The sequence below is a fragment of the Semicossyphus pulcher genome, unplaced genomic scaffold (genome assembly GCF_022749685.1).
Source record: "Semicossyphus pulcher isolate SPU_LCO1_2020_fin unplaced genomic scaffold, fSemPul1.0.p SCAF_24, whole genome shotgun sequence".
Classification (NCBI taxonomy): domain Eukaryota; kingdom Metazoa; phylum Chordata; class Actinopteri; order Labriformes; family Labridae; genus Semicossyphus; species Semicossyphus pulcher.
The window spans coordinates 13162511-13188608 of record NW_027211698.1 but is presented as its reverse complement, the minus strand read 5'-3'; the positions used below and the strand labels follow the sequence as shown (position 1 = coordinate 13188608).

Sequence of the window (26098 nt, the reverse complement as noted above, 5' to 3'; positions counted from 1 at the left end):
AAACGTCTGCGCATGTTGCAGTCCACCTGCTGCGCCGACACGCGAACAGGAAGGCTGAAACAGCTCGACAAGAAACTCAGCAGGATCGATGAACTCTTTTAGTCTTACAGTGATTCTGTGTTTGAAGCTTCTGCAGAGTGAGAAGGAGCTGCTTTTATCAGGTTCACACAAAGAGAAGATCCTCTGGTTTGGAGACATTGGAAGAACTTAACGTAACTAGATGAAACATTGAATGCATGGATCATTGGAGGAAATACTTGCAGGTTAACTGATAAATGAATTTTAATTGTTACTTGCAGCTGCGTTAAGATTAAACTACTTTTACTAAGACACTCAGAGCTGTATGCTTTTCCTGCACGTGTCAAAGGACAAACTAACAAACAAAAGAATGTATGAAACATAAGAGAAGATGGATTCATGCTGCAGCAGTTGCACTATAATGTAAAGGGAGTATATGTCATATATATCTATGATAAAATATCGAATAAGGTGCAGGAAAAGTCCCTTAAAAAAAACGTTAAGACATCATTGTTGAAGTAAATCCTTAACCTCCTTTAACAGATTCATGTTTTCCCGTTCGATGCATCCTTAAAGCTTCTAATAGATGTTACAACATCAGTTCGGTCCCCACATACAGGCGCAGTGCTGGGCCAACCGACTCTGCAGCATTCACACGTGTTCAGGGGATTTAAAGCTGTTAAATCAGACTCTCATTGTTTGTGATAACGGCCCTTTAACAGGTGACAGAAAGGTCTAACAGTCCTCCGACCTGATGACCTGAAGCGTCTACACCTTTCCAGGTCTGTGCCATCAGACAGATCACTTTATTTCTAACTGCTACGACCGGAACGGCTAATTAGCAATCAGACGAGGCAGGGAGGGAGGGAGAGAGAAAAATCCATTCCCACACAGCGACAATGTGTTTGATTGGCAGACGGTGACTTTATCTGTCCCTTCAGTCAAGGTCAGCGGCTTCAGGAGCTTCTTCTCTACATGGAGGGCCTTTTATCTGGCAGCAGTGAAGATCACAAAGATTAAATGATATTTGACTCATATTTAAATGCTATTATCATTTTTAGATCTCAAAATGCAGCAACCTGAAGCTTCAGCATTAGATCTGATGGTTTGTGGTGCTTTTATTTTGAAATGTAAAGCATAATCAACTATTGTTGCACTTTTACGGCTGCCTACATCTGGATTTTCATGCAGCAGAATGACAATAAATCTGGCAGTTGCACACACTAAATGTGTTTCCCTTTAAATATAAGAGGATAAAGTATTCAAATTATTTTTGTCGTTATTTAAAGCCGTTAATTAAAGCTGCATAAACGATAGTTGTCTAAAACCTTTAAATATAAATGCCAGATTGATTTTGTGTTGGATTTGCACCAGATTTAATCTCTGCCCCCTTTTGCATGAAGTCCTCGGATCCACTGCCAGGTCTGCACCGCCCTCTTGTGGCCACTCTGGATACTGCAGGCCTGTTTGAGTCATTACATCACTTGTCAGACAGAATTAAGAGGGCTTCCAGCTGAAACGGGCTTGATAAAAATAAATATGGCGCTCGACGTTCGATGGCTCATATCGTGACAGGAGAGACATATGCTGACCTACATTACAACGGCTTTTATTACAAACCACCGTGAACCGCAGACGGGGGAGACAACAGCTCAACATCTGGGGAAATGCTGCTCGTTTGTGACCAGGATTGGTGGAGCAAATTTGAATCCTTTTATTATCCTGTGATTTTTTTTAAACCCTCGGAGGAAAAGACAGATCCTGTGCCCAGATTTACCCTCTTTTCCGCCCCTTTCTTTAAATTTACTGTCCAAAAATACAACCAGGCTTCAGGTTTGAAGGTTGTTATTTGATCAAGCTGAGGAACATATAAGCACAAACTTTAAGACAAAGCTTAAAGAGCAATATCAATGATTTTCAACATATTTCTTCAGATAAAGTCCAAAACAAACAACGATTTCATCACATAACAAGTATTTTTATCTCCTTTTATGTGCCCAAAAGCTTCTTTATTGTCCAAAAACTATTAAAAACACAAATGAGCAACATTGTTGCACTGAAAAAACTCCCTCTCAAAGCCACACGCTCCATCATTCTAGTAGAAAAGCTCTCAAAAGCTCTTTTACTCCGATTTAAGTAACGTTGGATAAAAACAAAAGTAAGGAACTGTTTGAGGAGAATGCTGATCCTTATTCAAACATTTAAAAAGTCTTTTTTTTATATTTAAGTCTGCAGGAACCAATCAGTTTGGAGCTGAGAGCCACAAACAGGAAGTAGCGTGAGACAGACTTACTGTTTAGCCTGTCAGCCTAAATGTGTACAGTAATTATCCTCATACGCTTTATTTAAAGCAAGTCTATAATGAGCTATAGTTATTATAATATTCCAAAAAGATTCTTCATTTAATTAAACACAAACTAGACAGAAGAGGCCTTATGGGCCCGTCAAGGTCTTCGGAGGGTCCCCCGGTTTGTAATCCAGCCTTGTGTTAATCCCTTTTTCCTCCGTTTGTTAAACAAGACGCTCTTCAGTCACGCTTTGTTCGAGTTGTCCGACTCCGTCATTAACTTATTTTCGAACAACATGTGGAAAAAAGGCTAATCAGCCTAAAATGTGCATGTTTTTTTTATCCTTTTTTGTCACCTGGAAGCAACATCAACATTAAATCTCCGTCCGTGTGTCTTATTCGTATCTTTCAGGTGACCGGTTGGCTGACTCCACCATCACACTCGCGTTGGCCCTTGAACTCCTCTCTCACGTGACCACGCCCCTTCCTTCACATCCAATCCCGACATGGAGCCCATCAAGGTCCAATCAGAAGGTGGACTGAATGTGACGCTCACCATCCGCCTGCTGATGCACGGCAAGGTACCAAAACACCATCAGTCATATACATCAAAAACAGACTATTGCAAAGGCCCTGGATACACCTAATAATGAGTCTTTGTGTCTCTGCAGGAGGTTGGGAGCATCATAGGAAAGGTATGCATCTGAAACACATCAAACAGACCATGTAAATGCCTGTTGGAAACACACAAAACATCTCAATAATGTTGCTTTTCTTCACTTCCAGAAAGGAGAGACGGTGAAGAAAATGCGCGAAGATGTGAGCTAAACTTTTCCACAAGTCCTCTGTTATTTTTGACACTTCTATCGTGTGTTTTTGAATCATAATTATGTACTGTTCTGCCCTTCAGAGTGGTGCACGTATCAACATCTCAGAGGGGAACTGCCCTGAGCGGATAGTGACCATCACCGGGCCGACAGATGCTATTTTCAAGGCGTTTGCAATGATCGCCTACAAGTTTGAGGAGGTATAAAACTCATTTTCGCCTGTTTTTTAAGGTTTACTTACACTGTAAAAAATAAAAGTCTAGGATTGAAAATTTTATGCCAAGCATATGAAGTTTAATCTAAAAGAAAAACATCTTCAACAACACAACAACACTGTCAGTCCTGATGTAAATACACCTGCTTGTATTCCCTCGCTCTGCCTCAGTGTCCGTCCTGACTGCTCTCTAAATGAATACAAAGCAGGCCTGGCCCGCTTATGTAGGACAGAAATGTGCTGATCTAACCTTGCAGCACCCTTTGAATCTGGGCCAGGTCTGTGTTTGAATTTGGGAGCCGGATCAGCACGTTGCCCGCCGGACCGAGACAGAGCATCTCCAAAACACTGTGTGAGGGGAGTTACACTTACACGAGGATATTTATTAAAATGATCATTAATTATGATTGTTAAATATGAATCTGCATAGTAACTACTAGCTATAGCTCTTAAATAATTAGAGTGGAAACTAGGAAGTACAATATTTACTTCTGAAATATAGAAACTTTTACATTGTAATGATAAAATGTAATTTGTTAATAAAAGACCCTACCCTATTTTACAACTCACAAAGAGCTATACAGTGCCTGACTCTTAGCATATTTTATAGTTTGCATGGAAAGGATTCTCTTGTCTCCAAAAAAAACCCCACCCCAAATAATAAGACTAAACAATTGACACAGATTTAAACCGTTAAATATTGACAGATGTTTATTTCCTAATTAAAACAGAAAGAGTGGGTGCTGGTTTAGCTCAGTGGTTAAGTCGGCGATCATTTACAGAGGCTATAGTCCTTGGTGCGGAAGCTCCGGGTTCAACTCCCGCCCTTGGCCACCTGTCACGTCTCTCCAAAAATGTAAAAGGCACAAATAAATACATTTAAATAAACCAGAAAGGGTTATGCAAAATATATTTTCAATATTTCTTTATGAGAACGGATCAAGATTTTTTATTTCTGTCCCTCCTGCAACCTAACTGTTTTGGTTCACTGTCATCACTCTAAAGCCGCTTCCCCACTGGTCAAAAAACCCACTCACTTTTTTCCTTAGTGTGAAAGGTTACAATCGGCATTCAGACCCGGGTCAAATGACTCTGCAGTAGACCCGGGTAATTATCGCCTCGGCTTCGATCGGCATTGATGGGAAACCAAAACCTGTGTCGACACGCTAATCTCCGCCCCCTTTCCGGCACGATGCTATGCTCCGTCAGTAACTTCTGCGACTTCTTGTCATCTGAGCTAGTCTCCGTCTGAGCAGCGCTCGAACATCGTTCCAAATTTATCGGCGATGAGTTTCATACACAGACTGAACGAGTAATAGATATAATAAAGAACTAACCATTGTAACATCTTCACTGTTTACTAACCTTGTCTCTGGCGCGTTTGTGACGCAGCAGAAAAGAGACCGACAGGAGTATACTTCACTGGCAATGGGAAAAGAGACAATCAGCATTTATAAGCGGGTCTTTCTGGGTCTGAAAAACCCACATCAACGCGCTAATTTCGGTGGGAATAAACACTGTTTACTTCCTGCTAAGCAGCCAACAGCAGAAAGATACAGTAACCAGTTACATTCTGAACATAGTAAAGCACTAAGAAGCAAAAAAAGCAAGACGTTTCTATCAGGTTTAGTCTTTAACAGCTCGTTTCTGTTGCCCCCTAGTGGCACAAAAATTAACTATTGCAAGTTTAAATATTGTCTGAAGGAAGTTCAAAAGCATATTGCCAAAAAAGCTTGAGGAAAATTCAAACCACAAAGTTAGAAACACATTCTTGAGAGAGAGATTCCTACTCTTTGTACTGATACGGGACACACGCATGAAGGTGGGGTTATACCACACACAGTAACCGCTGCATTCATTTTATAAACCTGCTCTTTCCTCAGGATATAATCAACTCTATGAGCAACAGTCCGGCCACCAGTAAACCCCCTGTCACCCTGAGGCTCGTCGTCCCGGCCAGCCAGTGCGGCTCCCTCATCGGGAAAGGAGGCTCCAAAATCAAAGAAATGAGAGAGGTAGAGTTCAAAGGACTGTAGAGACTCTTTAGTGTAAAACTAAGACAGAAATCATGTTTATATTCTCATTAATGGTGCATAAATGCCCATATTTATCTTGATAGTTCCCTTATAAACTCTCTAAACCAACATTATAAGTTCTACAGCTTTCATTGAAGCTTTTAAATCCCTCATAATCTCCATGCAGGAAGTTCAATTTAGCTTTTTTTCTGTTGAGAGTTTATTGTTTACATTTTCTCCAGTAAATTATCACTTTTTTCTCACCTTCAGTCCACAGGAGCTCAGGTCCAGGTTGCAGGCGACATGCTCCCCAACTCCACCGAGCGCGCAGTGACGATCTCAGGGGCCCCAGAAGCCATCATCCAGTGTGTCAAACAGATATGTGTGGTGATGCTGGAGGTACACTGGGGAAGGGAGGGGAACATTAAGGATGTATTATTAACACTGAATATATGTTAGGATTCAAATGCTTTACAGTTATAATCCTTAAGATTTCAGCCGTGGCGACAAAATAGACTGCATATAAGAGGTGGATGTAGCTTGTTTGATTTAAAAGTAATGACAATGCAGAGGTGCCATTCTTTCTAATGGTCAGCAGGGGGCAACTGACTCAAACTGTATGAAACCAGATGGGAAAATGAGCCTACTTCTTATTTCATTAATTCCCAAAAGTAAACATTTTTCTGAAGAGTTTATGTCCTCAATCACTAATTTGAAGTCTTCCTCAATACAGCATGATGTTCATATCGTAAATTATGCCCCCACTTAGAGTAAAATCATCATCAAAGTAGGGTACGCGTTTGGACAAGCTACCAGAGACTTGAGGCTAATTTGTTTCGTGCGCAAATATGGTCACATATGGCTCCAACAAACCAAGATGGCGACCATCAAAATGCCAAACTCGAGGCTTAAAAACGTTCACAAACGTACTGATGATTTCACGGTGGCTACGTTCACTTCTCGTATACAGTCTATGGGAGACACTCTACGTTATTGGTGGCAACCAAACAGCTGCTTACAATAATTGTGCATCACTTTACAGTTCAGCCAAACAAAATGATACGATCTAAGTGAGGAATCAGTCAATAATTTGCCTTATCAATGGCAATGGCTCAATGGCTCATGCACAAAATTGCACATACTAACACTGGGGTACAAGCTGCACCATTTCCTGTTGATTGGGGTTGCATTTAGGGCACCTGAATTCTGTATGGAAATGGCGGACTCCATCACCAACAAAGAAAACAGCATCTTTGAAACCTTTAAAATCTTAAGGATTATAACTTTAACAGTTTCAAAGGCTCTCCAATGATAAAGCTGCTAGATAACAATGTTGCTGCTAAACTATGCATAAATATATATATTTATTTTATACCTGATGCATATGACTGTTTTGTGTTTTGAAGTTGTACTTTTCCACTGCTGCAAACACATTTAGCTTCTCAATTAGCAACAAATTAAGCAGAAACTTGTGCTTTTAGCTCTTAGGTCCATGTTTAAATGAGCAATATTTCATTTTATGAACTATTTTGCAGCTTAAAACCACTCTCAGCTGATTTTCCTGATCCTGATCATGCTTTGGATAAAAGGGCTACACACTCTGTAGTTGTCTCTCTTTTTCTCGCACCATTAATTTGAAACTATCTGCACAGCCAGTTCTCCATTGGGCCTTCATGATGGCACCAGCCATGGATACTAGGACATATGTGACATGACTGTAAGTCACTAGAACACAGGCTTTACCAGATATATGTAAAGAAATACACAGTTTGTAGAGTCATCATTATCCAGTTGAAAGTGATGTTCCAGGTAAATCCAAGTTTAGTTGTGCACTGAACCACGATTTGGACATTTCTGTCAGCATGAACACACAGTGAAGAGCACTTTTTGTGTGAGTGTCACAGGTTGTCTTCCCTCAGGCACCGTCCCTCTTTGGTCTCACTTTATGCAACTTCTTTTTCTTTCTCTCTTTCTTTTCTTTCTCTAACACTCTCTCCACATCTCACCCTTCTTCTTCTTCTTCTTTTTTCCCCCCACTCTCTCCTCCTTTGCTCTCCTCAGTCCCCACCGAAAGGTGCCACCATCCCCTACCGCCCCAAGCCTGCCTCCACCCCTGTCATTTTTTCAGGTGGCCAGGTAAGAGCAGACCCACTGGGGGCGTCCACAGCCAACCTCAGCCTCTTACTGCAGCACCAGCCACTGCCTGTTAGTGTCGCACCAGGTTTTACTCACTTTTCCTCCCTCCCTCACTTCCCCCGACCCCCCTCTTGACTAGCATGAAACCATCACTGCTGTTTACTTTGCCCTCACTGTCATCCACCACCTGCAGCCACTCAAACCAGAACTGGGATAAATACTACTAGTGTTTATTGGTATCAACTAATTAATCAAATTTAGGGGGAAAATTGGCAAACTTACCATTTAGGTGATGAGAAGAGAGGCAGTGAAAGCAACATTTTTGATGGGACTCCATGCAAATCCTGAACAGAGGGTGCAAAAACACTTAAATTCAACCAACTAATCTCAAGTCTAAGCATAAAAACACTGAAAACAAGACTCTAAAACGACAGAGCTACCGTTTTCACTCATTCATAACCTGAGCGATCACAATAATGGTCTCCCATCTTGCCAGCTAACTTACTTTACCTTCATTTCGGTAGCAGAGCTAAGCTAACACATGTTAGCCTTAGCATGGATCCAAAAGCAGACGTAACATCCTGGTTACGATGAGGTCAATTTTCCTAAAACTACAGTAACATGATCAGAGAAGGCACCAGGTAAACACACAGAGCTGATTAGAGAAGCAGGTGTGCCGACAGGAAGCTGAATCAGGTGATCTGCAGAGGGAGGGAGACTCAGCGGGGGCATCTAGTGGACGGGAGGTGAATGACAGGAGATGAGAGTAAACAACACAGAGCGTCAGGGCTCTTATAGTTGACTTTATTGAGGCCGAAAATTCAAACTATCAATTTGCCAATATATTAATCAGTTTATAATCCTTTGGGGCTAAAAATTGTCATAAACAACAACAAGAAATTTGATTAATAATCACATTTAAAAAGCTGAATTTTAAGCACTTTCTCTAATAAAAATCATCACTTACTCACTCAATCTCTTTAAAATTACAGCTGCTAAATTCACTGTTGATTGACTCCAGAATTAAACGCTTTCTAACTGATCTGATCAGCTATATTTGACATTCTTAGGCCTCATTCATTCTATTAAATTTTCCCTCTAAAGGTGCTTTTCGACAGCAGGAACTTTCCCCAGGAACTAGGAACCTTTTGAGGAACTCAATAGCAGGAACCAGGGTCTAAATTTAGCTCCAGGGTAACTGGTAGTACTATCCAAAGGTCCAGGAACTTTCAGGGCGGGGCCTGCAGTGCTGATTGTTTCTGATTGGTCGAGTACTCGCAGCGTTTTATTTCACCTGCTATGTTTAAGAACGCAGCTGCAAGCTCGCTGTTATCATCGTGCTACTTCTGTGAATTAATTTGCAATGCAATAAAGCACTATGAAAAACAGTACAGGTTGAATCTCCGTGTAGTGTCGCACACATGATGATACTGGCCCGTTTTATGGCGTCATCTTTGTTGTGTGGCATCATCTTCTTCTTACCGACACCTACTGGACTGGTGGTGTAGGCAACAATGGGCCAAAGGAACCATTTAGTTCCTTGAAGAGAAGTTCCTGGAACTAAAAGTTCCTGGCACTTTTGGTCGAAAAGCACCTTATGTTGCTTTAAGGTTCTAAAAATCACCTTTAACCCCAAAAATATTCAGTTTACTATCACAAAATATGAAAATCCTCATGAATTCTTTGCATTTTGGTTTCTAAATGACCTGAAAATGAATTAATAAATGGTAAAAATGGTTAAAGAACTTAAACACCTGATGGATTCATTGCATCAGATTTACATTTAACTACTGTTAGCTTGCTTCATGTTAGCTTACAGTATCCATTTACTAATAATATATATATGATCACAAATAAACTAAACTAAAGTAACAAAATACATAATGCCGGTCCTTTTTGGTCATAATTTTCTATATTCCCGCTGACTCGACCTCATGCAGATGATCACTCTTGTAGCTGTCATGGCCGATGAAATAGACTTAAGCTCAGTTCTGACCTCTGTGGACCCTTTAACTCACGTCCAATAGGGGGAGTCTCATTACTCCTCTCAGGGCCGCTCCTCTGGTTCCTCCCTCACGCCCTCCCCGTCACCTCCCCACTGTCTCAGTTGTCCCTTATTGATTTAGTTCAACTGGATCTGATTGATGAGAACATGACAGGGAGTCTATAGTGCATGACCTTTTATTGTAATAGGGTAAAAATACAGCAGGAAATGTAAAAAATAAAGTGCTTGATGTAATTTTTCTTAAATTTAATTTAATTTAGTTGTAGATTTAACAGTTTTATCTTGTTAAAAATGTATTTACAAGGATGTTTTTGTGCTTTTCCAATGACGTAACAAGATAACAATAAGCTCTTCCTCTCATGTTTGCAGGCTTATACCATTCAAGGACAGTACGCCATCCCTCATCCAGATGTGAGTGCTAACCCCACGAGGCAGCCCGTCTGTCTCTCTGCATCCAAATGTTTCTCTCTATGACTCGCAGGCTCTTTTGCTCTCTCTCCACCCATATTAATATTAACTGTTAATATTAATACAGCTTTGTTTCTGATATATAACTCCTATTTCTTCTCACTTTTCTGACTCTTGCCTCCCTGCCCTTTGTTTGGCATACACTCTCATGGGGCTTGGCCTGAAGTACGTTACAAATGTGGCTTGAAAAATTGACATGACAGAAGTTTTTCTCCTTCTTTTCACATAGCTGGTGCTTTCCCTTTACTTCAATATGACAGAAATAAACTTAGCGATCCATTGCAGAAGACATTGGGCAGATTTATTCATTTTTTGGGGGGTAAAAATATAATGCAGTTCTGAGCTTTAAAACTTTTGACACTAAAGGAAATGATGTCTAATCATTTAATAGCCCTATTTTCCCGCTTCATCATTTCGATGTAGCCATTTCTTTTTGGAAATATTGGTAGTTTAACAGTTTTATCATCATTTTCAGTCAATAAAGAAGCAGTTGTGGATACTAGGGGGACTTAGGGGGCCTTTCTGTGTCCATGTTCTCCCCGTGCATGCGCAGGTTTTCTCCGGGTACTCCGGCTTCCTCCCACAGTCCAAAGACATGCTCGTTAGGTTAATTGGTGACTCTAAAATTGCAGTAGGTGTGAATGTGAACGTGAAAGGTTGTCTGTCTCTATGTGTCAGCCCTGTGATTGACTGGCGATCAGTCCAGGGTGTACCTCGCCTCTCGCCTAATGACAACTGGGATAGGCTCCAGCCCGCCGCAACCAGCTGTATAGATAATGGATGGATGGATGATCAAGATTATTGTCAAATAGGTTTGGAGTTTGGTGCATGACAACACAACTGATTAGTCAACAGCAGTTCTCTTCCTCGAAACTTAAATAAACTAAAAAAAAAGCATCGAAACAGTGAAAGAAAATTACATAAGAAATGTACAAGATATTTAAAAATGTTGACCAGGGAGTGTGCAAATGTACAAGATAGAGAATGTGCAACGTAGACAGAAAATAATCTAGAGAAGTGTTCAGAGTGCATTATTCTTAAGTCCTCCTCAGAAGCTCTCATTGGCTCAGTTACTTTTCCACAAGAGGAAACAGCCGTCAATAAACAGCCTGTAAGAATCACTAAAGATCTGTAGATTCAGAGGTGTGAAACGCGGCTGAGGAAATGACTCTGAAAGAAAGATACCATAAGCTTTGGAACACGCAATAAACCCTTGATATCGTCCATTCCTCGTCACAGGGTGCTGCAGCGGGTACATCCTGAACAGGCTGATATGATCCTTCAAATAAAACTTCACTTGATGTTAATAAATCAAAGGTATATAAATTAGAGAGTCGTCTGCACGTGGTTTCATTCCACAACAAAAACAAACTCAGGCCAAGTCCTTAATGAGCTTCTTCTTCTTCTCCTCTTTTTCTGTCTCTCTGGGTCTTTGTCCTTCACCTGTCTGTGTTGTTACTTCTCCTCAGATCCTCTCTCTACTCTTGTAGCCTTCTCGGACACACCTGTGCGCATCTGTGCGTGTGTCTGCGTGAGCGTGTGCGACTTTGTGTGTGTTTTTTTAACGATGACCTCATAGCTCTGCTGTCCTCCTCCTCCCCCCCTCAGCAGTTGAGCAAGCTCCACCAGTTGGCTATGCAGCAAACCCCCTTTACCCCCCTCGGACAGACCACCCCTGCCTTCCCCGGTACGTACCCACCTACACGACGAACCCTCTTTACCGCAGCTCCTTCTCTCGTTTTTACCTGTAGAGACAAACACATTCTCTTCCTCCTTTTATTTCTCTTTCTCTTCTTTTTCCTGTCTCTGTCCTGTTTCTCTTTTTCTTCTTCTCGTCGTTCTCCTCCTAATGGTCTCTGTGGTGCACAGAATCACATGACATGGCCTGCTGGTGGTCTGCTCTTGTTGATGTTGAGGTTTTCTTTTGTTCTTTGGTTCCCCCTTTTTTGAAGATGCTACCTCAGATTGTTCCCCCCAATTTTGAGAGTACAGTATAGTTTCCCAGTCAATGGGCTCTGCTCAGGGCCGAATCAGGCCATCCAGTGACACAGAAAAGCTAGCGGTCAATAGACAGGGGAATGAAAAACACTCCAGGTCTACAGTTCATCAATGCTGTTCACTCCCTCTATTTTATGTCCTCTTCCTTCCCTCCTCTCTCTGTCTCTCTCTCTCTGCTTCCTGTGTTCAGCAGCAGGTCTGGATGCCAGTAACCAGGCCAGTACTCATGAACTCACCATTCCCAATGATGTGAGTACATTTAAACCTTTAAACTCTGCCACTGCCTTCATTGCTTTTTGCTTATTGTGATGTCATATCTGCAAAAGTTGTGTAAGTTATACTGCTGCTGTTATGGTTTTATTTAAGGCCATACAGTCAGCTTCAGTCTTGAGTCTGAACTGAGGCACAAACAAAACAGCCTTGCTCGTGGCCTGTATTCCGGCTCATATAGAGTTAAAAGCTCAGCAATATATCCAGAGGCCTTAAAGGTAATGAGTTAAATCCTTAAATCAATTTCAAATCTTACAGGAAGCCAGTGCAGGTGTGCTGAGACAGTTGTAACATGGTCTCTATGTTTAGAGCCAGTTAAAAGTCTTGCTGCAGCATTTTGGATAAGCTACAGACGTGTGATTGATTTATGACTGAGGCGGGTGTAGTGAGAGTTGCAATAGTCTAAATGAGATTAAATAAAAGCGGGAGATGTTATGAGGTTACTGGCGAAAATCGATCTCGAATTTCCGTCCGCTGGCACTCGACTGGGTGATTTCTCATAGTGTGAAACATGTCTGCTTCTCACTATTACAGGTGTTGTTTATGCACTTTTCCTGGCAGAAATTCATTCTGAACAAAACAGCAACAACACTTCAATTCATAAGGAAAGATTTGTCTTCTAAAAACTGACAGGGTGTCAATTTTTCTGCTTACCGCAGGCATTTAAACACAATAACGTCGACAATGTGTCAAACTGTAAGGCTTATTCAGCGGTTAGGATAATATGCTGCCAATTGTGGTAATTTGTCACAGCAACTGCAAACTACATACTGCATACGTAAAGCAACATTGCAAATATTTCTTCCTTCTTGAGTATTTAAGTATATTTAAAGACAGATTAGATTAGAACAGAAACAACCCCAGCACTGGTCGGGAACTAGCCGCTCTCACAGCCCAAATATCAAAAACATTATTGGCTAAATAACTGCTTTCTTGTCTTTTAAAGTGGCTTCCTGTTGAGGTTTCCTGAGATACAATCTGACAGCAGTTCAGCTACTGAGATCTCCTCTTCCACAGTGGAGATTTAGGATAGCCAAAGGCAGTTGGCTTTGTAAAGACATTGTCCCTAATGGAAGAGACTTGTTGGCAAAGCATCGAAGTTACAATGATTAAATTGTACTCACATGTCCTGCAGAATATAACGCAAGATAAAAATGCGTGTATTTATGTCTCTTTCATGGCTATTCTATTTTCTTCCCAGCTAATAGGCTGCATAATCGGACGCCAGGGAACCAAAATCAACGAGATCCGTCAGATGTCTGGGGCGCAGATCAAAATTGCTAACGCCATGGAAGGGTCATCGGAGCGCCAGATCACCATCACAGGGACCCCCGCCAACATCAGCCTGGCCCAGTACCTCATCAATGCAAGGTGAGACGTCAATGACTGTTAAAGTCTCATTTTGCAAAGTGTTGTGAAAGCTACGGCATGGATTCTTCTGTTTTGAAATAACGAAGCAGCCAATTAGCTGCTCTCAGCACTGGTTTCCTAATGAGCATAGAACCACATTAAGCCTCTTGTCTGTCTGCATTTATCTTAGTTATTCTTCCTTTTCTATTGCTTTCCAGCATTGTTCTTGTTGTTAAATTGCCTGCAGTCTGTCTCTGTTCTTTGAAATATAAGAGAGCTGCCGTTAACAATTTGCCCCTAATGCAGTGGATTGAAAAGTACGTGTGAGAAGGTTAGGGTGGCAGAAGGACAAGTAACGCCTCCATCCTCACATCTTGTAATTTAAACTGTAAACAGCCATATTCAAACCTTACCTGAACCTTATAGTAAGACATTTTTGGAAATTTAATCAGTCGCTTTCTTGCCAAGACAAAGATCAGAAGATTTATCCACCTCCCATTATGTTTCTGTGAATATCTAGCTGCAGCCAGAAGCCAGTTAGCTTAGCTTAGCATAGAGAAGTCCAAAGGTAACAAAATAAGCTCACCAGCATCTTGAAAGCTGACTGACTAACATGTTACATCTTCTTTGTTTAATCCGTACAAAATGCAACCTCAAACTTTGGTGTTTTACAAGGGGCTAGTAGCCGGATATTTTTAACAGTGCCTATCGGTATAGGGAATACCTGTATCGAAACAACTCTAGAAATAGTACAGACGCCACTATACGCAGGTGTCTTCAAGGAAAATAAGGAATTATCTCTTACCTTCCGATGCTCCTCCTTCAGGTTCCGAGACGTGGCGGCCATGTGGAACGACCCATCTTCCATGACCACATCCTGAGATCCCTGACTGGCTCCTCCGTTTGGCCCTTTCCAATGACTGACTACCGCAGACAACCCTGATGAAGCCCTTCGGACTCTGGCTGTGGCTCCCTGAAAAACCCTGACCGCCTTCCCGCCCTGGTTCAAAGTTGTTTATACATCAGGGAGGGTTCGGCGCTCGTTACTATTTCAGAGAGCCAAATTAAATCATTTAAAAAAAGAATTACAAAAAAGAAACTCTCTGTTGATTAGGTTTTTTAGAGAACTGTTGAAGCATGTTGAATGTTTATTAGGAAAAACTTGTGTTAATCTTTCTTCTTTTTCTCTCTATCTATTGCTTTCTCTCTCTCTCTGTCAGTGCTGCGTCATAGAACATCATTTAAAAGTTAACTAAAGTACTTGTAAAAGATTGAAAACTTTTGTAGAACGTAGTTATTTGCATATTACAGCTGCTCAGTGATGCTATCGGCAGAGTGTGTGGTGGGATGTAGCCAAATTATCAAATTTTGATAATATATTTTGAAAAGAAAAAAACATTGGACTGTTCTGCTTTTGTCCTAATTTGCATCTTTGTATACTCTACAAATCCAATCTCTACCCATGACTCTTTGCTGCATCACATGACCCTTTTAAGCCAATGGTATCACTCCTAGAGCCTCCCTTCTCATGTTCATTTCCTATATTTACATTATCGCTTATATTGCATGTGTTCAATGTTGTATGGTTGTGTATTTGAGTATACCTGTTCAGTGTACGTGTTCCTTCAAATGTTATTATTATATCTTTGCGCTCCCGTTCTTTTTCCGCAAACTTTTTCAGCATTTTTGGCCATTCACGTCTAGTCCTACTCCCTGCCCAAATGGAAAACTTTCCGACATAGCCTCCTTCTATCAACACCGATTATTAGTATATAGATGCATGAATGGGAATTAGTGAAAAATCAGTCGCTAAAACGCTAACTGAAAATTTAAATGATTGTTTACTAACTTATTATTATACTGTATTTGTTTTGTACAATGACTTTTGTGACTTAGCACATTAGTCGACTACGCGGCGCTCATGCAATAGACTATTCAACACTTTACTCTGGACTGCCTCTGATATGGGAGGATTAAGTTGGACTTAAAAGCCAAGTGTTGCGTCCAAACCATCGGCTTCTTTCTCTTGTCAAGGAAAATATTTGCTGGCAAAAAATTTGCTTTTTGTTTTAGGCTTTTATAAGAGGGGAAAAACAAGGGATAGAAGCCGATTCTTCATGGCAAAGAAGCCTACGTGTTTGGACGAAGCCGAATGGTATTTTTCGGGCCAAGGAATGTTCAGGGGTTCATTGGGGGGAACCCACGGGGCCTGGGCGGACGTGACCACTCAGTCTCTTTTTCAAGATTGTTCATCTTGTCGTGTTCTTTTTGTTGTCATACGGTTGATTTGACGCATTAGGTTTGAATGTCTTTTTATTGTCACGACTTATGTCAGCAATTTAATTGTTTTTATTTAAAAAAGGACGAGTTGGATGACAATTCCTGCTTCACTGGTTTCCAGCAAAACCAGCATGTATTTATTTATGGTGTGGTGATGCACATTTGACTTTTTGTTTGTTGATCATGACACTTAAGCTAAGTTAGTTTTGTTGTATTGTATTTTATTTGAGAGGGAGGTATGGATGATATTTGAGTCAGTATTTCAACCACCCCTCGTGTATTCTACTCATAAGGATGCGCTAAATACTATTGGACAGCTTGAGTTATCTCAATTCTGAGCTTCAGCTGAGCTCAATCAAGTTTTGACACATACAAACAGCTGTTGAATGTTATTGTCGAATCACATTATCTACTGTCCAACACAGCAACATTCTGCATTTTCAGTGTCTGAATTTCTTCATACATACGTACCACTACTTTATTTCATTTCCAAGCTGAGCTCAACATAAATGTTTAATATTTTGGGAAATAGGCTTATTCACTTTTATGAGTTTTAGACAAGAAGATTGATACCACTCTCATGTCAGTAAGTTAAATATGAAGCTGCCTCCTACAGATGGTTAGCTTAGCTTAGCATGACGATTAGAATCAGGGGGGAAACAGCTACTTGACCCTGTTAAGCTAAAGAAAACTGTTTACCAGTACCTTAAGCATACTAGCTACATGTAGTTTGTGTAAAGACCAGAGTCAGGCTAGCAGCATCCCCTTGTTTAAAGTCTTTGTGCTAAGCTAAGTTAAGCTAACTGTGTCCTGCATGTGACTTTATATTTAGCAACTCTGCTAGGGATTACTCTATCAGAGATAAATAAAATAAAAAACCTGGACTAGTTCTTGGTTGCCCAGACAGAGATTTTAATAAATTGAGCTAAGTGGCACTAACCAGGAAATAGTCTGGCAAATACCTGTTCATAGAACACAGTTACTTGTTACATACTTCAGTTTTTATACAAGATAAACTATTAATAAGTGATCTTATGATTTGTGAATATGTGGATTAGCTAGATTAGCCAGATTAGCTGTTATGCTAAGCTAAGTTAGCAGACTGCTAGCCGTTATATTTTTGCAAACGGCTTTGAGAGTGGTATCAATCTACTTGTCTAACTCTCGGCAAGTAAGTGAATAATTTTAATTCTTGAACTGTTAAACTTTAAGCGCTTTCATGACATTAATGTGATTATGTAAATGGACCAAATGCTGTATCACTATACTGAACCATGCATCGTCACTGATTATTCTGCAATAATTCTTACATTTTGATGTGAACTCAAGTAGTCGTGCTAGCATTGAAATCATAAATTTGTGTTTCTTTTTACTTTGAATTGTCATAGCTTGTATTTCAATGGAAACGTTTGTCAAATGAACAAACTAAAATTGTTCAGCAAACTTACTTTTAACAACAGTTAGCTAATACCTAAGAGGGCATTCTTTCCCAACAGCACTTCACCAGTAAAGAACATCCTCAAGGGTATTACAGCTTTTATACAACTGTTATCAGTGCATGTGTACCATTGAAATGTTTGCTTCAAAATAGTACACATATGTAAGAATTAAAATCATTGAAAAACATGGATTGCTAATGTTTATTAGCACAGTTGTGCGTTTGACAAAGATCTTGTTGTGTTATATGAATTTGATCGCAAAGCAGGAATACTGAGTTGTAAGTGATGGCAGTGTGATTTTAATAACATCAATATTCATGTGTTACTCAGTGTTTGAAAACTGTATTTACATTTGTGTATATGGCTGAGTATACTACGACTTTGAAACAAACTGCAACTAATGCAATAATAGGGTGCAATGTGCAATTATTTATTCAGTTAGTTACTTAATAGCATAGGTACAGGAGAGCTGTGTAGCTTGTTGAAAAATGCTTTTAATTTTATCCACTTTACATGTGGCGGCAACAGCAGGAAAAAAAGAATGACTAGACATGTTTATTTTGTTTTTCAGCTTTTGTTTGTGTGTATTGCAGTTTGGGAAAAAAAAGTGATAGAACTTCGTAACTATTTTCGATTGATTTATTTGCAATGTGCAGATCTATATTAGTTGTGAGTAATTACATAGGTTTTAATTTCAAAGTGTTGGTAAGTATAAAGCAAATAAAGTTTCATTTTTTCTTTCTGTGACTTGTTTTTCTCTGGGTTTCTTTTTGCTTCTTCATGAGTGAGATCATCCCTGCATTATCTCTGTGCGCACATAAAATCCTGATGTACTACGGGCTGCCAAAAGGGAGAGGAGGTCTTGTTAGTTATTGAATACAGCTAATTATTGTTTGGCAAAGTGATTATGGAAATTAGACGATGAGGTTTAAATGGGACTCTTACCTACATTTAAATTTTTGCAGATAGCCGTGCTATTTGATGAAACAAAAATTACAAATGGATTGAAAAAAGGCAATTAAATATGAGCAGTGATACCGTCAAAGTGGGGGGGTTTGGGGGCATTGTGAGGTCGTACAGGACTTTTGTGAAAGTCTGTGGCAAAATGAGGAATAACTTTAATTTCCTATAATTATAACCATTAACTCTTATTTAATTTTAATTTGTCCTAATTAGAGAATGACAAAGGATGACTATGCTAATTAAAGAATGCTCTCTCACCACTCTTATTTAAGCAGCTACAGAACAGATAGTTGGATAATTTCACGATAAATCAATGAATAAAGGATCCTATTGTAGGGTCCCCTGAGATAAAATCAGATTCCTTTTGTAACAACAAATGTTATTAACCAAGGTTTCCATACAATAAGGCTTTGGTTTGGTATTTCTTTCACTAAATAAAGTGTCAAATTTCAGCACATACACATTTAATATATGGAGCTATTTGTCATTCTAAATTTAGCAAGCAACAGACAGACTTAAAGGCTTCACCCCTCTGGAGTGGACGACCAGTAATTTCTTTCACCCATGTAGGAATTTTACTTGGATTACGCAGAAAGACCCGAACCTTACAGTTGTGAGCATTAAAGAGGATAAACAGCAGAGAGGATTTTCAGCTCAAACTCAAGAGATACTTGTCAGGATAAAGTGTTCTGTGTCTAGATTCGTTCTAAGACGAGAAGATCCTCAAGGACAGAAAGCTGGTCTTGTTATATGGTGTGTGGCTGAGCAGTGAAATCATGTGTGATGGCCAGCATACCACTGAGTTTAACTGACGGCTTAAAGACAATGCCAGGAATTTTAAGTTTCACGCCGGTGGGAAGGGGTCCCCAAAGTTTTAGTGAAACAGAACAGTCTTTTCTGGGTTCAGGGCAGGATTCAAGGGTAGATTAAGAATTTTTCTTCGTGAGAGCCAAGAAGCTGTCTGAGAATTTGATACGTCGGCAGGCCATAATTATTGGCAGGGGTCCAGCGAGGAGCTTTGCAGTGTGTATGAGAGTTCAACGTGCTGCCACTGCAGCTGACCAAGGGCCGGACTGAGTAGTCAAGTCCTGTCACACAACAGGCATAAGAAATGTAACACATTGTACTTTTAAAGACCAGAATAACATGGAGTTCTTTGCAAGCAAAAGGATATAAATCAGAAACAAAACACATTTTAACTCTAATTCGTGGAATTTAATCAGGAAACGAGAAGAACTTGTTAAGTTACTTTCAAAGCAGCTACATAGAAGGTGCTGCTTATTTAGGATCGCCATCAGAAGTCACAGATTTTCCATTGGTTTGGTCTACCCATAAGCCTCAGCTATTGTTGTCATATAGTAGACATAGACATATACTAATATGCAATAGTCCGTATTGCAGCTTGTACTCATGAGTCAGCCAGGAGAGTTTCATGTCCATTCAAGTCCTGGAAGTACTCCAGCTGCTGGCCACCTCTTATTCCCTATGCAGATGATGAACTGGACTGCCCAAAATAACTCCCACATCACAACTCTATTGGAGCCAATTATGCATTTGATAAAGTACTGTGACATCCAGCTCCTCAATGACCTGAGAGGCTTACAGTAAATCTGAAGAGACATCTGAGCCGGGAATAGACTTAAGCCAACGATCAGATAATCTGCTCCACTTAAAAAACACACACTTACTTTCATCTATCGCTTTGTGTGCCCTTTCGGATCATAAACTGGAGCAAGGGAGGACCAAAATATGGGAATGTTACGCAGAACACTCTGAAGCTGGCTTAAAGCGAAAAAAAGGACGTCAGCAGATCAGATTGTGCTCTCTTCAATTAAGTTTGTCCGACTTGGCTCGTCTGACAAAACGTAAAGGCATCCGAGGCCCCTGTGTTGGCTTGGCATTAAAGTTGGAGTGTGCCCATGATATTACTCAGCAATACTGTAAGCTACTTACAGACAACCCTTTCTTTAATGCAAAGGAGTGATGTCACTGCAATGAAGAAGATGACATGGGTATCTAGAAGTTGCTGCATACTTCCTGAAGTGTAAGGAGTCCCAGGCTTTTTTACCCCCCCGTGTTTGAATGCAGGGTGTCACGATGCCAAAACGTGCCGTGTCCCTTCGTGAGTGAAACCAATTGCAGGCAGACAGAGCAAAATCCAATGTCACAAAGTCTCTGCTCCGGGAAAGCATCATCAAATGTACTCAGCATGGCTTTGGAGAGGTCAATATATACTGTAGGGCAGCACAGTGCTGCTTTCAGAGAGTGACTTCGCAATGTCATCAGGAACAAATCACGCAGGAAGTGCAGATGGGACAGACTGATGTCGAAACTGTGGCTTTGTCAGGAGGAAAAAATGAGAAATATGTCTCCATATCATTGTGATCCGGTGAAAGGGGTATGAATTTATTCAAGATGGCTCACCAGGCAGGGACTTTGCCAGGAGTCCGACATGATGAGAAAGGGTGTTGAACAAATGCCTTGGCAAGTTTCAAGTAAACACCGGAGAATGTGAAGTAAATCACCCTGATAACCCAGCCACAAGAGAAACTCTGGTGTCCGGGGTTATTGTGACATTTATGAGCGCACTTTGGGATTTTTGATGCTCTTACAATAAAGCATACTCGCACTCTGTAGAACGCTTCACTGGTCAATATAATCAATGATTCTGCCTCTCAGCAAAATTGACAGGGCTGAACTCTGCACATTTAATCAGACAGATGCTTTGCAAAGCGCTGGCTGTGCTCAGGTGGTCTTTTTTTGTGTCACAGTGATACAGCCGAGAGTACCTTCAAAGGTCTTTTGTCACTGTCCATGCGGAGGGCTGAGTATTGAAGTCCTCCTTCAGGACCGGGCAATTGTAATCAATGCTTATGAAGAATGACAGAGCCTGACACGGAGGTCAGTCATGCAATCAGTCACAGACAAGGGCTCGGACGAAAATAAGGCATTGGCAGGTGACCAAAAAGGAGGTTCAGGGGCTTTCAGGGGTCTTATGATGGGCTGTTAAAGAAGACAAAATGCCTTTGCAGGACAGTCCTGTCATTGATTTTGTGATCAGACCCACCCTTATCTCATTTTCTTTCTCACGATATCTTGTTGGTGAATGGAGTAGAGTGCAGTATCTATATATAGGCACTTACAGAGGACTTTTGCATTATACTGCCCTTTGTCTTTCCCCCTTTTTTAGAGTGCTTCAAATAAATGGACCATGGTAGATATATGAATTAACGTATATATGCAAAAATAAAGGAGACATCCAAAAACTTAAGGAAGAGATTTATGGATGCCATCCAAAGGTGCCACTGAGCATGAAATTTAAATTTGACACATCAGTAGGTGCATTATAACAAAGAGAAATTCCAGGTGATATTGTATTCTGAACATTATAAGCAACTAGTCTAGTAAACTCCAGATGTGATTTCAAAGTTGTGGGTAAATTTACACTGTTCATGATACAAAATGCCACAAAGCAAGGTACAGCATTTGATGAGTTAGCTTAGCTTAGCATTTAGACTGGAAACAGGGGAAAACTGCTAGCTTGGTTCACGCTAGTTTTTGTATTTCTAAAAAAAATAATGTCACAAAATATTTATTTGTGAGCTTTAGAGACACTGGTAGGTGGGTTTTGTAACCTTCAGACGGAACCAGGCTAGCAGTTTCCACCTGTTTCCAGTCTTTATTCTAAGCTAAGCTAACCAGCTGCTGGAATTAGCCTAATTGTGACCATACACATGTGACAGTGGTATCAATTGTTTCATGTATCTCTTAACCAATAAAGCAAATGCATGTATTTACCCAAATGGCAAACTACATCTTTAAGTAAAAGTTCTATTTTGTAGGATTAAAGAGTAGATAGAATATTATCATATGATACAAGCTGATCCTACAGAATATATTTGGCTGTAAAATAATTATGTAAAGTAATTTGTAAGTAGAGAAGTAGAAATTGGATAAACTCAAGAAAAAGGATCTCAAAATTGTACTCAAGTAAATGATACCTCCATTATCCAAATGAAAGTTTATTAATAGGCCAGTTATTGTCTTTGGGGTATATGCTTCAGTATTATAGCCTTCCGTATAATTGTAATAAAAGAGGGAAATTAATATAGCCATTTTATTAAAATGTTGTGATTGGATTATTATCTGTGGAAAGGATGGACTGTTGATAAAGCTTGAGTTGGGGGAGGGGAGGGGGGGTAATAACATTATTGTCCCTGCTGACTCGCAGGTTCAGCAGGGATCCCTTTTAACAGCATGAGAGGAGGAAAAAGGACCACAGCGGTGCAAGTTGCACTACTGCGCCTCTGCGCATATCCACACACATACACACACCGACAAGGCACACAGCTGCTGCAAAGCTGCACTGACAGCAGGTTGTAAACTGCGATCAAACAGTTGGAGCAGAACTCTTCAACTGGATGTTTTCTCTGTTGCTGGAGACGTTTATTTGCAGAGGATTTTTCCCTGGGTAGTCACTCCTGGATGTTTCATCAAACAATATATCTCCCAGCCAGACGGAGTGAAGCTATCAGGTAGGTGCCGACAACCTCGACTCACTTTTTACTCTCCTTCTTACTGCTGTGATGGAATTAATTACATTTTAAAGAGGTGAATACGTAATTGTAAGTAATATATATGCTTGTATTTCAGGGTGATGGTATCTTATATGATCGCAAATCAAACTTAATAGATTGATTTAAGACAGTAAGAATCACAAATTGTTTTGTTTCCAGCTCTGGTTGTTCATCTTAAAATTAGTTTCTCAGCAACTGGATGTCATAACTTGCTTAATTATTTAAATTGAAATTTCATTTTTATAATGTTCTTAAGGTCTGTTTGAGTGTTTTTTATGGGACTGCAACTATTTATTTTCATTACCTATTTATCAGCTGTTTATATTCTAGCTTGATTAACTGATGATTGGAGACCAAACTGATATCCTCAAACCTCTCGTTTTGTCAATTTATCAGCTCAAAACACAATATTCAAATTTACTATCACAAAAGATTTAGGAAACAAGTAAATATCCAGATAAAGTACCGGATTTGAACAGGACCAAGCTGATTTTTGTAATTTTTGCTTAAAAAATAACCAATATTGAAAATGATCTATGAATGAACCTATTGAATCTTCTATCCTTTAGTAAGGTTTGGGTTGTTTCTTGTACTACAATTAGTTAATAGTTTTGCTAAGAAATGTATCCTATTGATATTAATATTAACTCTAGGATTGCTGGAGAAATTAAAAGCTATTTCTGAGAAACTCTGACATTGATCATCTCAATCAAACAACTCCTTCCTGCTTATCAGATAGCCTTTGAATTCTTATCTTCCAGCCCCAATGCACTGTGTCCTATTTTAATTTGTATTCTGACCTTCACTGCTTTCACATACACCAGTGTTAATCTTATAGAGTACATCAGTTCTTTATTTAATCACAAATCACTGATTCAAAGTTCATCTGCTGCATATTGATGAGCCTATACCTTGGTTAATGGCTTGTCATTTTCTCACAGGGACACATCTTGTGTAAAGGGACCCATGCCTCAGAAAGATGCTATTATTATGATAATCCTGAACTTTGCTTGCTTGCCATCCAAAAAGGAAGTCATCTGAAAAAGGGGAAATGTTGTGGGAATCTTACTGAAAATCAGCTGTGAGATAATAGGACCAAAAATGTATCTACATAAGAATGGTACAGTTGTTTGTTAAATTTGCATCATTACAAGCTTTCAGAGCCTTTTCGTAAAGAGAAGCATCTTTGTAAGACTGGGCACACAAAAAAATACAAAACAAAGACATTTCTAAAGAACTCTGAGGAAAGATTTGACATTTTCGTTATCTTACTTGTTGTCTCTCCATCTTTTCATCTCTTTCTCTTGCAGGTTTCCTATCAGCCAAGAAGTTTTTCCTTCCACCCAGGTTTTTCTGGCCCTTTCTCTTCAGCTGTTTTGAACTCTGACATCTCATTTAGCTAGCATGCAAACCTTTAGACATCAGCTCCTTTTGTGTTGGATCAGGGCTTGGATTCCCTTTACATCTGACGTAAATGATGAACGATAATGTCCAAGCGACTGCTGAAAGGTGCCCTGGGAGTGAATACCGACACCAAGGCTGCGTTAAGACAGCCCTTTGATTCATTGAACGAGGCAACACAGCAGGGATGCTAACATAAAGGGCACCAGCAACAACCAGCGGGGTCATCCAGCAAATAAGTTGAAACTGGCTCATGTTTTGCTGCAACGCTACTTCATCCACAAGAGAACTCATTGGCAAACCAAATATGCAGATTACTCTGTAATGTGAACGGAGGATTTCTGCTCCTTGTGTTGCAATCTTCAAGCCAGGTGATAAAAATCTCCATCGTGATAGCTTTTCAAACAATTCGATATCTGTTCCTGAGTATCAAAACAGCTCTTCAGAGTTTTGGCGTCTAATAAACCTCAAAATCACGGATCTACTCAAACTGAACTTCCTGGATTGTATTTCATGTCCCAAAAGCAAAACATCCCACCAACGCAACCCCTTGCGTTGTTTTGCCGCAGGGCTGATTTGCCCGCTAATGGGGCCCTTTAAAAGGTGCAGGTCATCCAAAAAACCTCTGTCCTCTGGTTCTCCTTTGTTTGTACTAACATTGTGGCTTCTGTCAATGATTATGACTGCAAATTCTTGTCCTAAGGTCTGTCATTGCACAGACAGGAATGGTGTGGTGGTGCAGTGCACCTCACGGAACCTTGAGAGTGTCCCGACGAACTTGCCCAAGGACACGGTCATTCTCTTGCTTTCATCTAACCGCATCAGACACATCACAAAGGAGGCCTTCATGGACCTCCACCGCCTCAGGGAATTGGACTTATCTCAAAACACCATAGAGAATGTGGAGGTAGGTGCCTTTCAGGGAATTTCAGAGAGCCTGCGGACCTTGGATCTATCAAACAACCACCTCAGCAGCCTCCCAAAGGACACCTTTGCTAAGCTACACGCCCGGGTCCGTCTGTCCCACAACCCCTGGCACTGTGAGTGCTCTTTGCAGGAAGTGCTAAGGGAGCTGAGGCTCGATCCTGAGACGGTGAACGAGGTCAGCTGCTACACGTCGGTGCAGGAGGAGTACGTGGGACAGTCGGTCATCCAAGTCCTGGACTCTGGGATAAACTTTTGCAACTTCCACCACAAAACGACAGATGTGGCCATGTTTGTGGCCATGTTCGGCTGGTTCTCCATGGTGACTGCTTACATCATTTACTACATCAAACACAACCAGGAGGACGCCAGGAGGCACATGGAGTACCTTAAGTCCCTACCCAGCACTTCCCACATTAGTAAGGACTATGACACAGCCAGCAGTGTGTTTTAATGTGTTTGAGAAAGGATGTACTGTTCTGGGAAATACAGTTGAATGTGCACAAGTAAATACAGATGGAAGTGTACCAATGAATATGTTTACTGCTTATAGGGAACATTGATAAGTGACAGCTTGACAGAGAGTGATAAAACTCTGCTCTGTGATACGCACTGCACGATGTACAAATACATTATGAAGTAAGATGTTCTCAACATGTACAGGCTTAAAAAAGCAGAAGGCTTTTTAAAACTACACGGAAAAACTTCAATAACAAATCGTTAAAGTTTCAGCTTGTTAGAAAGCTCAAATGGGAGACCAGCAGAGAAAACATTAAGAGATTTCAGCAGTCGCAATTTGTTTTCCTTTCATGATAACCGTAGCAGATCATCATTTTCACTCACATGATATGTATAAAACATAAAAGCTTTTTGAAGGTTACCTCCACCAAAACCCTAGTGTTTCATATTATTCAACTAGGTACCTG

General features: G+C 40.3%; 2 protein-coding genes across 3 annotated transcripts; both read left to right on the top strand.

The window, feature by feature from the left end:
* The first annotated feature begins 2811 nt into the window (after nucleotides 1-2811).
* On the top strand, nucleotides 2812-14469 carry LOC138603421 (poly(rC)-binding protein 3-like). 2 transcript variants are annotated; one of them, XM_069675189.1, is made up of 12 exons: nucleotides 2812-2886; nucleotides 2977-3000; nucleotides 3092-3124; nucleotides 3216-3332; nucleotides 5230-5361; nucleotides 5632-5760; nucleotides 7423-7497; nucleotides 9872-9913; nucleotides 11579-11657; nucleotides 12165-12217; nucleotides 13440-13609; nucleotides 14415-14469. In XM_069675189.1, exons 1-12 carry the CDS (start codon nucleotides 2812-2814, stop codon nucleotides 14467-14469), a joined length of 984 nt encoding a protein of 327 aa, XP_069531290.1. The 2 variants fall into 2 exon arrangements, with proteins under 2 accessions (XP_069531290.1, XP_069531289.1); XM_069675188.1 differs by having other exon boundaries at nucleotides 7423-7566; nucleotides 11582-11657.
* A 10365-nt stretch (nucleotides 14470-24834) lies between these two features.
* Nucleotides 24835-25626, top strand: LOC138603739 (leucine-rich repeat-containing protein 3-like). The gene has a single exon (XM_069675636.1). It carries the CDS (start codon nucleotides 24835-24837, stop codon nucleotides 25624-25626), a length of 792 nt encoding a protein of 263 aa, XP_069531737.1.
* The last annotated feature ends 472 nt before the right edge of the window (nucleotides 25627-26098 follow it).